The sequence below is a fragment of the Patiria miniata genome, unplaced genomic scaffold (genome assembly GCF_015706575.1).
Source record: "Patiria miniata isolate m_02_andy unplaced genomic scaffold, ASM1570657v1 HiC_scaffold_5, whole genome shotgun sequence".
NCBI lineage: Eukaryota > Metazoa > Echinodermata > Asteroidea > Valvatida > Asterinidae > Patiria > Patiria miniata.
In genome coordinates this window covers 26,590,007-26,602,626 of record NW_024037072.1, presented here as the reverse complement: position 1 = coordinate 26,602,626, position 12,620 = coordinate 26,590,007, and the positions used below count along the sequence as shown (strand labels likewise).

Here is a 12,620-nt window from a genome sequence, read left to right as displayed (position 1 = left end):
GTGAGGGAAAAAAAGCTGAAATCCTAAACAAAAAAAGCTAAAATCAGCTGTAAAGCTGGGATTCACACCCCTGATTTAAAATTTAAAACTTGGTGAGAATTGTGTAACCCCCTGAAATTATTTATAGAGTTTGATGTTCACTTTTAGACAAAGTACCACAGACAGAGACTGCAAGGCACACATGTGTAATTTAATTGTAACAAATATTTTAATTTACTTTGTTTACTGAAATAAATCAAATATTTATTTTAATAACCAAATCAAGTGAATATAAAGTTTAAATAAAGTTCAACCATAAACACTTGAAGATCCTGTTTTGAAAGTAAGCACCCTTTATTTGATATTTTTCCTTTATTCCAATTTCAAATGTCGGCTTCCTAGAAAGAAACAGGCCGTCAAATCAAAGTTTGGGCTCATGTTCAACCTTAAAAATGTTAATGTGCACTGCAGAGGTAAATAACATGCATTAGTAAAGCCGAAGAATAACAAGTCATCACTTTCATGTTTGATTTTCACAACTGAATACTTCATTATCGACTGGACGGGACACCTGATGAAAGTGAACATGCCAATTTTCAGAGCCATTAATCTCATATTGTAAATCTGGGACCCCCAGTCTGTTTGTTTCCAATTTACCCACATGCATGCGTGTAAAACTAAGGTTTCTTTTCAAACTGCAAAGTGTAGCTTACAATGTAGGTACTGTCATATCAGTCAACCTGAAAAACTTGGCTTTTACTGAAAATAAATTTTCTTGTTTTAAATAAAAACTGACATTAACTTTTGAACAAGTGCTGCTTTTGGTAAAATGATTTAAAAACCCGATGGTCTCCCTTACACTGGCAATGTCAGTAAATACATGCTCTGTTGTCGCCTCTGGTTCAAAAAGTGCTGAAAATTATATTCAAGGTTGCAGAAAGTATACTATGTATATGTTGGTTGAAATGACAATCTCGTCCACCGGAAGATTTGGCCTCTTCTCTTGGATGCTTAAACCTGATCAATATCAAACTTCTTCCATCATCATTTGATGACACGAAGTTAGAAATGCGCACTATCATAGTTTGTTTTTAAAAGAGTCCCATTGAAGCATCACACAGCATCGGCATCATTGTCCAGACTGAAAACGTCGCTGATTTGTAACCGACTGACTGCCGCCTCAACTTGCCGCCGTTGCACGCCAACCTTCAAGTTGGGGGAGGGAATGGAGTAAATAATCAAAACAATTAAAGGGAATGTACATCATTGGCTTTTGCTGTAATTTTCAGAAATGAACTATTTGAGGGGTTAGTATAATTGATCAAATATTGTTACACTGACATTTTTTGAGTTTTGTGTTAGAAAAGGTTGAAAAAACCAAGAAAAAACAAAAATGTTCATGTAGTCTGGTTCCCTGACTCCACAAAAGATAAAATGGATCAATTTATAGATGATGGAAAATTGTAAGGCAAGGGAACCAGTCTAGCTGGCCTGCACCCGTTCATGAACATGTAACCAATAGCAAACAACATTTGGACTGAAAAATGGTAAATTTGGAGCAGTGGTTGAAAAATAGTTAGGTTTTTCCAACGCTGGTCGGCCGACCACCGTTGGAAATGTATACAAAAATACCATTTTCTTGAAAATGACTTCACATCAGGTGCCATAATTTTACAAGATGCTTGAGACTGTCATTTACCAACATCCTAGTAAGGTATTTCGTAAAAACTTGGTAGTTTTATTGTTCGATGTTTGCAAATGTTGTATATTCCCTTTAAGCCTTTCCATGATATTATGTTTGACATTTTGAAAGCACTTTAACAGCGTTATTTATATGTTCTTTGGTCAGCAACTTGGTTTTAAAATGTATAAGAATTAACAGTCTGGATTCAACAAATTGAGGCATAAATTCTAGCACTACTTGACTGAATGTGTTTAAGAATTAATTTGCTGTATTTGCAAGATTACAACCCTTCTGCTAGTCATTGATTAGTATTTTGAAAGGTAAAGATGGAACTCTGCAATATCTACCCTCAAAGTCATCAACACCATTGCGAGGGGATGTTAATATTAGCCAGGTAATTTCAAGATAAATGGGAATGTCATGGCATCTGAACTGAGCTTTTAATTACATGATTTTTAAAGATGTGCCAATGCCTAGACCCTATAAGCGTTCAGTCTAGAGTGACTGAAAAATACATATAGATATGAAAAACACTCTAACAAACGGCATGTGTTTCTGTACAGTTGAGCTCTATTTTGGGGTTTCTCAAAAGTTCAAGAAAGTATTTCCTTTGTATCGTCAAAAGGAAGAGGTTAAAAAAAAAAAAAAAACAATACTCTGCTTTAGTCAACATTCAACAGAAATTATCCACTCATTTTTTTAAGCATTAACCCTAACCCTCGCAGATCCCTCAGCATCCACTAGGAGTTTTAAAGGACTTTGCAGGGTCAAGTAAAAGTATAGTCTCCGTCCAAGACTACATTTGGAATTTTATTCCCTTCATAGAGCTGGTCCGTGACAAGCAAAGTCGCTATCATCAAGATGAACCAGTCTTGGCAATATTGGCAGCGCTACCCAGGAGACTTCGAGCATACCTCACGCGCGCTGTATTCAAGCTAATGCATGTGCGTGAGATATGCTCGAAATGTCCCGGGTAGCGCTGCCAATATTGCCAAGACTGGACTTGATTCATCTTGTTGATAGAGACCTCTACTGCCGCGGCAACTCCACCACGTTTGTCACAGGACTGGCTGCAAAATAGGGAAATACAAAACCAGTCTGGGAGCAAGACTAGTAATTTTAGTGAAGCCTCAATTACTCGACATGGGACTTCATATCCCCTTGGAAGTTTCAAGTAAAAAAACAACAATGGTTGATTTCGCATAGCCCCTTCTTGATTTGCATTGACAAATATGACAACAGTGGAAAGAAATAGATCCAAATGCTGTAGAAAACTACATGTATGTTTAAAGATGAATTGCAACATTGTTATGCAGATTTTGTTTAAAACTATCTCATGATGTCAATAATTGCATCCAATGTTGTGATGTGATTCAGATGAAATTGTTCACTGGAGCAATGCAACTGAATGTCTGAGCAGCAAGGCAAGTCATGGCTGATGAAAGAAGAACAACATTTATGGCAACGTCAGCAGCTTGTTGGATAAACCTCACCTTCTGTCCATCAATGACATGCTGGTCTTGCTGTAGAACCTTCTCCACACCATCTTCTGACTGGAAGGCCACAAAGGCAAAGCCTTTGGAGAACCCTGTCTTTTGATCCTGAAAGGAAATTGAGCAAATCAAAGAACAATAAGGGTGTTTACAGCTCACCTGTGTGGAGTACCGAAGTGATTACGTCACGCGCACAAAATGTGTGTGAAAAACAGCGCGTGATTCAGCACGTGAGCCAACACACGTGCGTACTCCATTCGTTTGCGCTACACTTTCTGGTTCTAAATGACGTCACACTTCGGTACTCCATTATATGCAACTACGCAATCTGAAATGTTATTAACCTTTCACTAGAACACTAGATTTGGAAAATATCTGAGAAAGCTTCATGGTGCATCACTGTGTTTCATATGTTTGGCCATGGACTTGTGCAATCCATAGGTGCTCACAGCACGGTGAGTCATACCCCATCTCAGCTCTTGGCGAGTGTATAGCTCAACGCTGCCATACCGGGATAAATGGTTAGATCACACCATGGAGCTAGCTTCATGATCATACACAACCTCTGCAGTTGCGGGCAATCCTTTACTCCTAGTCCCCTACATATACATGTAGGAAGAAGCAATGTGTGGCATTCGCTCTTTTCACGCTCCGCCACAGGCATGCAGAGATTCGATCTGGCAAGTTTACACAATGAAAATAGCTGGTTTTGTGATCTGAACTCGATACGGGAATTACTGAACTGGCTATTTTCATTCTGTAAACTTGCCAGATCGAGGCTGTGCATGCCTATGGCGGAAGCGTGAAAAGAGCGAATTGCCCAAGGAAATCATGCACCACTGGGATGGACTCGAACCCACAACCTGCAGAATTACACACAAGAACTTGAGTTCAACACTCCAGACCATGAGGCCACTCACTCCTTCATGCATGTTCCTCTTCAAAAGCAGACCCAGTAACTGGAGCGATAGAAGCCCTTTTTTCCCATTTTTTTGTATGGTCAGTCGTACTAGTACTTAGTACGACCGACCAAAGACAAAAATCGAAAAAAAGGAGTTCTAGCGCCCCAGTTAATACTGGGGCTACTTTAAAAATATATTTCATCAAGTGCAGTGTGGAATTATTTCATTGGAAATATCTAAAACATCTAAACTGTTGAGATGTTTTCCAGCACATCAGATTACACTCTGATCTTCACTGGCAATAGGCCACACTGAGTTTTGTTTGAAACTCCATACTCACATAATTTAGTCTGCATGTTCGGATGGTGCCAAATTGAGCAAAATAATCCCTCAGTTCAGCTGTTGGACAAAAAGATAAAACTGTCTGTCCTGAAACATGCTTGATATATGAACTTTTTGATTAACTTAAAAAAATGTTAAAACAATTTTCACAGAAGCATATGCACATACTATGATACCTTTTAGTTTTACTGCTTTTTAAGTACGTAGTGGCGATTTTCAACTGCTATCATTATGGCATTACGAAAACACCATTGCGAATCTATATCACATTTATATAACTACCCATTCAACCAGAGAGCTTCGCTACCTCAATTGGTTAAAACGTGACTACTATGCTGAAGGTTCCGGGATCAAATCTGAGCTGTACACTTTTTTTTCTTTCTTTCTTTCTTTTATTATTAGCTTTCTTTACTTTCACGTTTTTAATCAAATCATTTTGTTTATCTAAGAAGATTTCACTTTCTTATTTGTAATCAAAAATAAATTTTGTGGAAATAGAGAGCAGGGTTTTGATTTATGAACGTAACTTGTAAAGCATTACTCCAGTAGAGGTGTCCTAAAATACACGATTACCAAAATACATGATTACCATTACATGGCGACAATAATAAGACCAATGTTAAAAAAGAGCAACCCTGTTTGTAGAGCTAACACCATGCATGCTTGCACTGTTGTAATACTAGAGTTAATTACCAAGAAGAAAGTGAGACATTTTTTGCAATGACAAAATTAAACACATGCTAAGGCATGTAAGGTCAAGGACTGAAGTGAAAATGAAACGAAAGAGGGGCTCGTATACTACACAATCACCAAAAATCGATTGTCGAATATAGCAGCAACAAATTAATAACATTATTACTTGTGCCTGCTGTCCATGGGAGCCTCGACACGAAGATTTCATGAACTTTTCTAATTGCTCCTCTAGCTGCCATTTTGAAGCTTGCACTCGTACTGGTATCAGGTCAACTCGGACCCAAACCAAGTCGGACCCATGCCAAGTCGGACCCATGCCAACTCGGACCCACGCCAACTCGGACCCACTACCAACTCGGACCCACTACCAACTCGGACCCACTACCATCTCGGACCCACGACCAACTCGGACCCACGACCAACTCGTACCACTACCAACTCGGACCCAAGCTCGACCAACTCGGACCCAACAATGACTCAATCATTAGTTTTAGAGATTATATTTTTTAGGTGATCTTAATGTTAGTGCTTATAAAGTGAAGATATTCTGTAACTACATTGGGCAGAATGGGGCTTTTAGTTTTGTTGTTTTCTTGTATTGCCGCTGTGTGGAGCGGTATTTTATGATGCGTACAGTAAATACTGTTGCTAAACGCTTATTGTTTTGAACGTCATGAAACTAAACGTGCTTAGCTTTTTGAAACCGTGACCTGTGAAGCTAAACCAAGAGGTATTAATAGTGTATAGTATAGGTTAGGCATATCGTATGTCATTTGTACAACTTGATATATACGTGCTTTTTCAAAATCTCGATTTTCTTTTCCAAACGAAAATCAAAGGATTATAATTTTCAGTAAAAAAAAATTACTTGTTTGTTTTTGCAGGCCTTTGTGTCGTGTAACAAGTGGTTTTAAGTGGCACATTTTGTTTCAGTGAGGAAGTTATTAATTTAAAATAACTATTTGGGCCTTTCATTTCATGTAATTGTTTGGGGTTTTTTAATTCACATGCTGGCTTTGAATTTTGTGGGTTTTTTTATGAATCTGTTTAACTTTTAATAATTTTTTGATTTAACTTCCCCTAACATCATAGTGGAACATACAGGCAGCTACCTGTAAGGCCTTGAAGGATAATCTTCCCAGAGCTCCAATACTCCTTTTTGATGATTGACATTGCATCTATTTGTAGGGGATTAAACTTGATCATTTTTTAATTCACATGCTGGCTTTGAATTTTGTGGGTTTTTTTTACGAATCCGATTACAAATGTAACTTTTTATACTTTTTTGATTTAACTTTTTTGTTTAATATGGAACCTTTATTTTATTTATTGATTTCTAATGTTTACTTATATTTATTGAGTTAATAATGTTATGTTTGAAAGTGTTTGTTTTAATGCCATACTTTCCAATTTTATTTTTCTATGAAGATCTGTTCTTAATTTGTATACTCGTTATGTTGAAGTTTGGAGTAAAAAAGAAATAAATTGCTGTTAAATTTAGCAAGATGGTGTAAACGATGTAAATTAATATGTTTGAATGAAAATAAATAATTGGTTAAACTTTTAAAGCATAATATGTTTTAATGGAAACAAATAAAAATAATAAATAATTAATTACACTTTTAAAGCGCATTTCAAAATAGCATTTTAATGCGCTTTACAACGACAAAAATGTTATACTGCTGCAATACAGACATGACAGATAGGAGATAATTTACCTTACAATTACAATGAAAATTTATACTAAACAGCATCACTGTAATAACAGATGAGAAGTGGACAAACTTTATGAAATGAATGATTGAAAACGATGTCGAATGATTGAAAACGATGGGTCCGAGTTGGTCATGCATGGGTCCGAGTTGGTAGTGGGTCCGAGTTGGTTGTGGGTCCGAGTTGGTAGTGGTTCCGAGTTGGTCGTAGGTCCGAGTTGGTAGTGGGTCCGAGTTGGCATGGGTCCGAGTTGGTAGTGGGTCCGAGTTGGCATGGGTCCGAGTTGGCTTGGGTCCGAGTTGGTTTGGGTCCGAGTTGGATCGAAACCCTTGTACTGAGTTAATGCAGTTGCAAATTGCACACGTGAATATTTCGTTCTTTGAATCGATAAGTCTACTCAACGAACGGAGGGGGGGGGCTGAAAAAAAAATTACAACTCAGTTGAGGCAAAAACTATTCAGTATACAAGAGAGATTTTTTGTTTTATATTTCGCAAAAAAAGACATACTAGTCTACTATGTTTTATTTTGTTTCAATTTTACGAGCAAGCAAAAATGTTACAATCACTCGCTATACCCTCACAAATAATGGATTGGTCGAAATAGCATTCGGTCAAGATGGCTGCGCCCATGAAGCATTCAGACATGAGCGTTCCAAATGAAAATAACCATGAAAATGACAAGTTTCGAGTTCAGTTCAAACGTTATAAGAGACGAAAACCTCCCCCTGATCTCAGTGAGGTGATAGATTTTTGGGATTCGGTGTTGGTAAGACAATTTTGACCCGTTTCTACCCGCAACAGTTAACGTTAAGAATAAGTTTAAGAACTTGGACATGACATGGAGGAAGGGGTGGGGCTTGGGATTTTGGTTGGGGGGGGGGGGGCGGCATGGAGAAGAAGTGATAATTTGTACACTACACATTGGTTATTGCTATATTAGTAATGGACAGAATGCAGTATTCTGAAGACACTTTTTTTCACTTTCACGACCCTAGGTAAATTATTCATTGCAAATAAAGGCCTGACAAAGACAAAGTGACATGCCTGATGAATTGAATAGTCTCAGTAGGCCTACTACTTTACTAGTACTAGTCTACTACAAAGGCAAAACAAACTTCAAAGGCATTACTCTATCTATGCAAGGCTAGTACTATGTGTTTTATTTCTCCATGGTACTACTACTAGCCTTGCATAGATAGAGCAATGACTTTGTTTTGCTGGGATCTAATTCTACCTCCATATTATTGCTGGGATATACACGAGTGAACCTTTTGTGCAGTCATTGTTACTGAATTAAAATAACAAAATATTCCCTCTAAGATGGACGCAACGCATAAGGGACTGACATTTCCGATTTAGTCAGAATTTTTAAAGCAAACTGTGTACCAAAGCGGCACTCACCGTGACCATGTAAGGAGAAGATATTGCTGTAGCATTATTAACCATGGGGAAAAAATTTGGGCAGGCTTTTAGGACCCTGTTCATATATTAAGAGAACAAAAGCCCATTCTTCCAAGATTGGTAGTGGTATGACTTGTATAAGAACTCATTTTCTCTCTAGGCTAAGTCCTGTTTAAAATGATAAAAACACGACGTCACATTGATCAACCAAAAAAAAATGACTGCTTGAGCCTTTGTTGAGGCTGCAAATGTAATTTTGGAATGAAAAGCACCTCATAAGAAGTTAATTATTCAGTGAACCCAAAAATAGAGGAGTCCTAAAAGTAACAATGCTGGAATTTTGGTATTCGCATTTTGATGGTCACCATTAGGGTCTATTTGCATCCAATGCACATGAAGACATACATGTAGATAATTCATGTAAAATGACTGGAAAAACATTTGTTGTGTCTTGTATTATTTATGATTTCAAGTTTTATTATTATTCTTATTGGGTTATTGTTTTTTTTATTATTTATTTTTCTTATTCCGTTAACAACAGGTATCTCAGAATCATCCCAAAGTGACATGCCAACTATGTGCGATGACATCAGCTACAAAGTTGGGGCTGAAGCCAGTTGACCAGTGGAGGTGCTTCACACTCCAAGGTGCTCCAGGTACCTGCAGAGATGTAAAGCCGGGCTTGGTTAATGTCCTTGAAATCCTGGAAAAATCTTCTTTTTTAGAAAAAAAGTAGGCTGATAAAAGAAAATATTTCTTCTCATTTGCCAATGAGGTCCTAGAAAATCAACTTTTGGACATAAATTACACAGAATACCTTCTGCAGAAGTGGACGTGATCACATTCATGTAATACTCATCCTGGCTTCCACACTTTTTTTCCCCTTTGCTGGTGCCTCCTCCCAAAACCCCAAACCCTGAATTGCAGTCAGCTTTTGAAAAAAAAAGTAACAATAGTCTGTAATATCAATATTAGGCATCACAGGTAATTTTGTAAAAAACATTGCTTTTCTCTTCCAAAGGGTTTGTCTACATTGAAAATCCATTCCGTCCTGGCTACCAACATTACTGGATCAAACGATGTCTTCAAGACTACCCCAACAAGCCCAACGTTTGCAATCTGGACAGTCACCATTCTATCCGCGGCGGTCTGTCACTGTGGGATGACGACAGTGACGCCCAATCAAAGTAAGCATTCAGTCAAGGAGGACCAAGGAGCGAGCATCAAAGGGGTAAAAAAAAAAACTGTCTGTAATATACTTGCTGATAGCTACTTAGCACAATGTTAAAGGGAATATACATCATTTGGTTTTGCTGTAATTTTCAGAAATGGATGGATTTGGGGGGTTGGTCATATATAGCAAATATTGTTACACTGACTGTTTTGAAGTTTTGGGTTCGTAGATGCTATAAAAACCAAGAAAAACAATCATTTTCCTGTAGTCTGGTTCCCTGACTCCATTTAAGATGAAACGGAGCAGTTTATATACATTGGGGAATTGTAAGGTCAGGGAACTAGTCTAGCTGGCTTGAACACTTTCATAGGTGTGTAATCGATTTCAAACAAATGTGATGGTCAATTGGGGCCAGTATTTGAAAAAAAGCCATTTTTTTCCAACGCTGGTCGGCCGACCAGTGTTGGAAATTGATACAAAAATACCTTTTCTTGAAAATGACAGTATACCAGGTGCCATGATTTTACAGGATGCTTTAGACTGTCATTCACTAACAGTCCAGCAAGGTGTTTCAAATTCATTTGGTAGTTTTATTTTTTGATTTTTGCAAATGTTGTATTTTCCCTTTAAACCTCAGTGGCCATTAGTCTAAAAAAAATGTCTAAACCAAAATGTTTGACAGGTAACTCAAATGTCCTATGTTCCATCCAGGAAGAAGAGTCTCATGGATCAACTGCGATGGGTGACTCTTGGCTATCACTATGACTGGACAGCCAAGCTGTACCATCCACACAACCGGACACCCTTCCCCGGGGACCTAGCGGACCTCTCAGCCTTTGTGGCTAGTGTTATGGGGTTCCCAGCCTTCCGCTCCCAGGCAGGCATCGTGAGCTACTACCACAGCAACTCTACACTGGGAGGGCATACAGACCATTCTGAGTTTGATTTCACTGCACCCATCATATCTTACAGGTGAGCTGTGTTTTATGGACTCCGTTTGTGATCATTAGATTTGACTTTGTGGCCACTTGTGAGAGCTCTGTTCTTGGAACACCAATGTGTAAAATGAACGTAACCATGTTATAATTACTGTTTCCTTCTTTTTTGCCTACAGTTTTGGTCATTCGGCCATCTTTCTGCTCGGTGGAAAGACGAAAGAGACCTCCCCATTGGCTATGTATCTGCACAGTGGTGACATCATATTCATGGGCGGCCAATCCCGCCTGGCCTACCATGCAGTCCCCAGGATTCTCATTCCGGAAGGCTCAATGAAGCTTCCATCATGCCTGGACCGGGTGGAAGACTCAGAACCTCTTGGAAGCAGCTGCAAGAGTGCCTCTGAACCAACAGGTTGCTGTGATATCCCAAGACCCAGTCAAGACACTACAGATTCCCTATCCTTGTCAGGCAATAAGAATCACACATCGGCTCCGGTGCCTCCTTTCAGCAGCTGTGACACTGAAATTTCAAAAGAGGACAGCAACATGCACGAAAGAACTGAGACTTCCAAAGCCTACGATTCCAGCTTCAGATTTGATACAGGGGATGACGCCTTGGATGCATTTGAAAGCAGTCTCAAGTCTGGTGAAGGCACCTGTGGGAAGCACAGTCCTAGATGTGCTGCCCAAGGCCTTGTAGACTCAGACTACACTGTCATTCATGAGACCATGCGATCATTACAGGACCCTCAAGCCTGGGAGCGGTTTGCCAAGTTCATGTCCAACACCCGCATTAACATCAGTGTGCGACAGGTGACAGGTCCGGGCCGTGATTTCCCATCAGAAACTGTGAATATATGCCATGAACCATCCATCTGTACTCACTCAGATCTCTCAGGATCTAAAAGGAAAGCGGAGCAATTAGACCAAGGCTAAATTATGAGATGTCCTTTTACCTCAGCAGAAATAATATTTCAAAGTCAACGTTACTGTTAATTTATGAAAGCTCTGAAATACTTTTTAAATTGTGAGAATGTACAATTGTATGCAGTTAAGTTATGCTGCATCTAAAGGAATTATATAATAAATATAATGATGAGAAAACAGCGCTCAGTTTACTTCCAGTGTTGCCTTGAATGAAACTAAGGGAATACAATATGCATGACTTCCATTCACAATATAATGATGACCTCAGTGCAATACAAATGTACACTAAAATCTTTAAAAAAAAAAAAATTAAAAATAAACTTAATACTACATCATCTTAGACCAGATGTGTGGATAAAGCTGGAATAAAACTTTTACCCAAACTGAGCTACATTAAAAAGTAAATAATATAATCTCTTTGAAAATCATATTATAAGTAGGTCATTTGATTTCTTTTATCAAATGGCTCTTAAACCCACAAAGACATCCCTCTTTTCCTACTCAAATGTGGTGGTATGGTCTTGCTCAGTGAAGTTGCTTTCATGCCATTTTCAAGTTTCATCTGAATGAGACACCGAACAAAAACTCTGCCAGCATTTAGTTTGGGAATATACTACAAATATTGAACTGATTATTTTTGTGCAGATAGCTGCAGACTCCTACATAATAATTTTAAAACATTGTGTGTTTTTGTTAAAATAAAATGTACAAATTGAAAGTTAGTAAGACAAACAAACACATTTGGGGAGAGCGATTTTAAAGTTTAGGCCAAGTTTTACCTCTACAATGTATTAAGCAGACATAACTCATTAAATATATATCTGTAACTATTTACCACAACCCATATTGGAAATAATAAAATCAGCTGTATATTTTATGAAACATTTCTTGTCTGTCTTTCCCCTTGTCTGCGAAGTTTAGTATTAAGTTTTGTTTTAAGAGTACAGCATTGCAATGTTTAGACGACTGATTGACAACAACAACATACACCTTTTATTTGCACTTGTAAAATTCCTTATGAGCATTGTCACCAAGTTATACTTTGAATTTTGGTAGGATTTGCCAACAAGTAAACAGAAAGAAATTCAGGTTTAGAAAATTGGCTTACTGTACAGACAAGAGTCGATATTCACTTAGGAATCTTAGGAGATCCAAATAAAAGCAAAAAATCCTCTATAAATCGCAAAAGGTTGATATAACTTTTTTGCATATTTGTGTTTTTCTGTTACAGGGCTAACAATTTGTAAGTACAAAAAAAAATGTCAGTGTTTTACGATTTTTTTTGCTTTTTGTTGTCTTGGTAGTGTGTTTTGTAATAGTTTAAGAATGTCACATTGTCTGTTCTTGATAGGGTCCCCCAAAAAGGCCAGGCC

General features: G+C 38.0%; 2 protein-coding genes across 2 annotated transcripts; one reads left to right on the top strand and one right to left on the bottom strand.

The window, feature by feature from the left end:
• Window positions 1-189: 189 nt before the first annotated feature.
• Window positions 190-7,161, bottom strand: LOC119741099 (SRA stem-loop-interacting RNA-binding protein, mitochondrial-like). The gene is made up of 5 exons (XM_038216770.1): window positions 7,142-7,161; window positions 5,260-5,347; window positions 4,399-4,457; window positions 3,157-3,264; window positions 190-1,185 (listed from the first exon to the last, which is right to left on the bottom strand). Exons 2-5 carry the CDS (start codon window positions 5,330-5,332, stop codon window positions 1,093-1,095), a joined length of 333 nt encoding a protein of 110 aa, XP_038072698.1. The 5' UTR covers window positions 5,333-5,347; window positions 7,142-7,161; the 3' UTR covers window positions 190-1,092.
• Window positions 7,162-7,212: 51 nt separating this feature from the next.
• LOC119741098 (nucleic acid dioxygenase ALKBH1-like) lies at window positions 7,213-12,131 on the top strand. The gene is made up of 5 exons (XM_038216769.1): window positions 7,213-7,573; window positions 8,750-8,864; window positions 9,230-9,395; window positions 10,094-10,354; window positions 10,497-12,131. Exons 1-5 carry the CDS (start codon window positions 7,424-7,426, stop codon window positions 11,254-11,256), a joined length of 1,452 nt encoding a protein of 483 aa, XP_038072697.1. The 5' UTR covers window positions 7,213-7,423; the 3' UTR covers window positions 11,257-12,131.
• The last annotated feature ends 489 nt before the right edge of the window (window positions 12,132-12,620 follow it).

Excerpts from the sequence above, each read along its gene's own strand:
- LOC119741099 (XM_038216770.1), bottom strand. The coding sequence starts at position 5,332 with ATGGCAGCTAGAGGAGCAATTAGAAAAGTTCATGAAATCTTCGTGTCG. Across the intron at positions 4,458-5,259 it reads CCCATGGACAGCAGGCACAA|CTGAACTGAGGGATTATTTT; the intron begins GTAATAATGTTA and ends TTTGTCCAACAG. Across the intron at positions 1,186-3,156 it reads ATGTCATTGATGGACAGAAG|GTTGGCGTGCAACGGCGGCA; the intron begins GTGAGGTTTATC and ends CCCAACTTGAAG.
- LOC119741098 (XM_038216769.1), top strand. The coding sequence starts at position 7,424 with ATGGCTGCGCCCATGAAGCATTCAGACATGAGCGTTCCAAATGAAAAT. Across the intron at positions 7,574-8,749 it reads ATTTTTGGGATTCGGTGTTG|GTATCTCAGAATCATCCCAA; the intron begins GTAAGACAATTT and ends CGTTAACAACAG. Across the intron at positions 9,396-10,093 it reads GACAGTGACGCCCAATCAAA|GAAGAAGAGTCTCATGGATC; the intron begins GTAAGCATTCAG and ends TGTTCCATCCAG.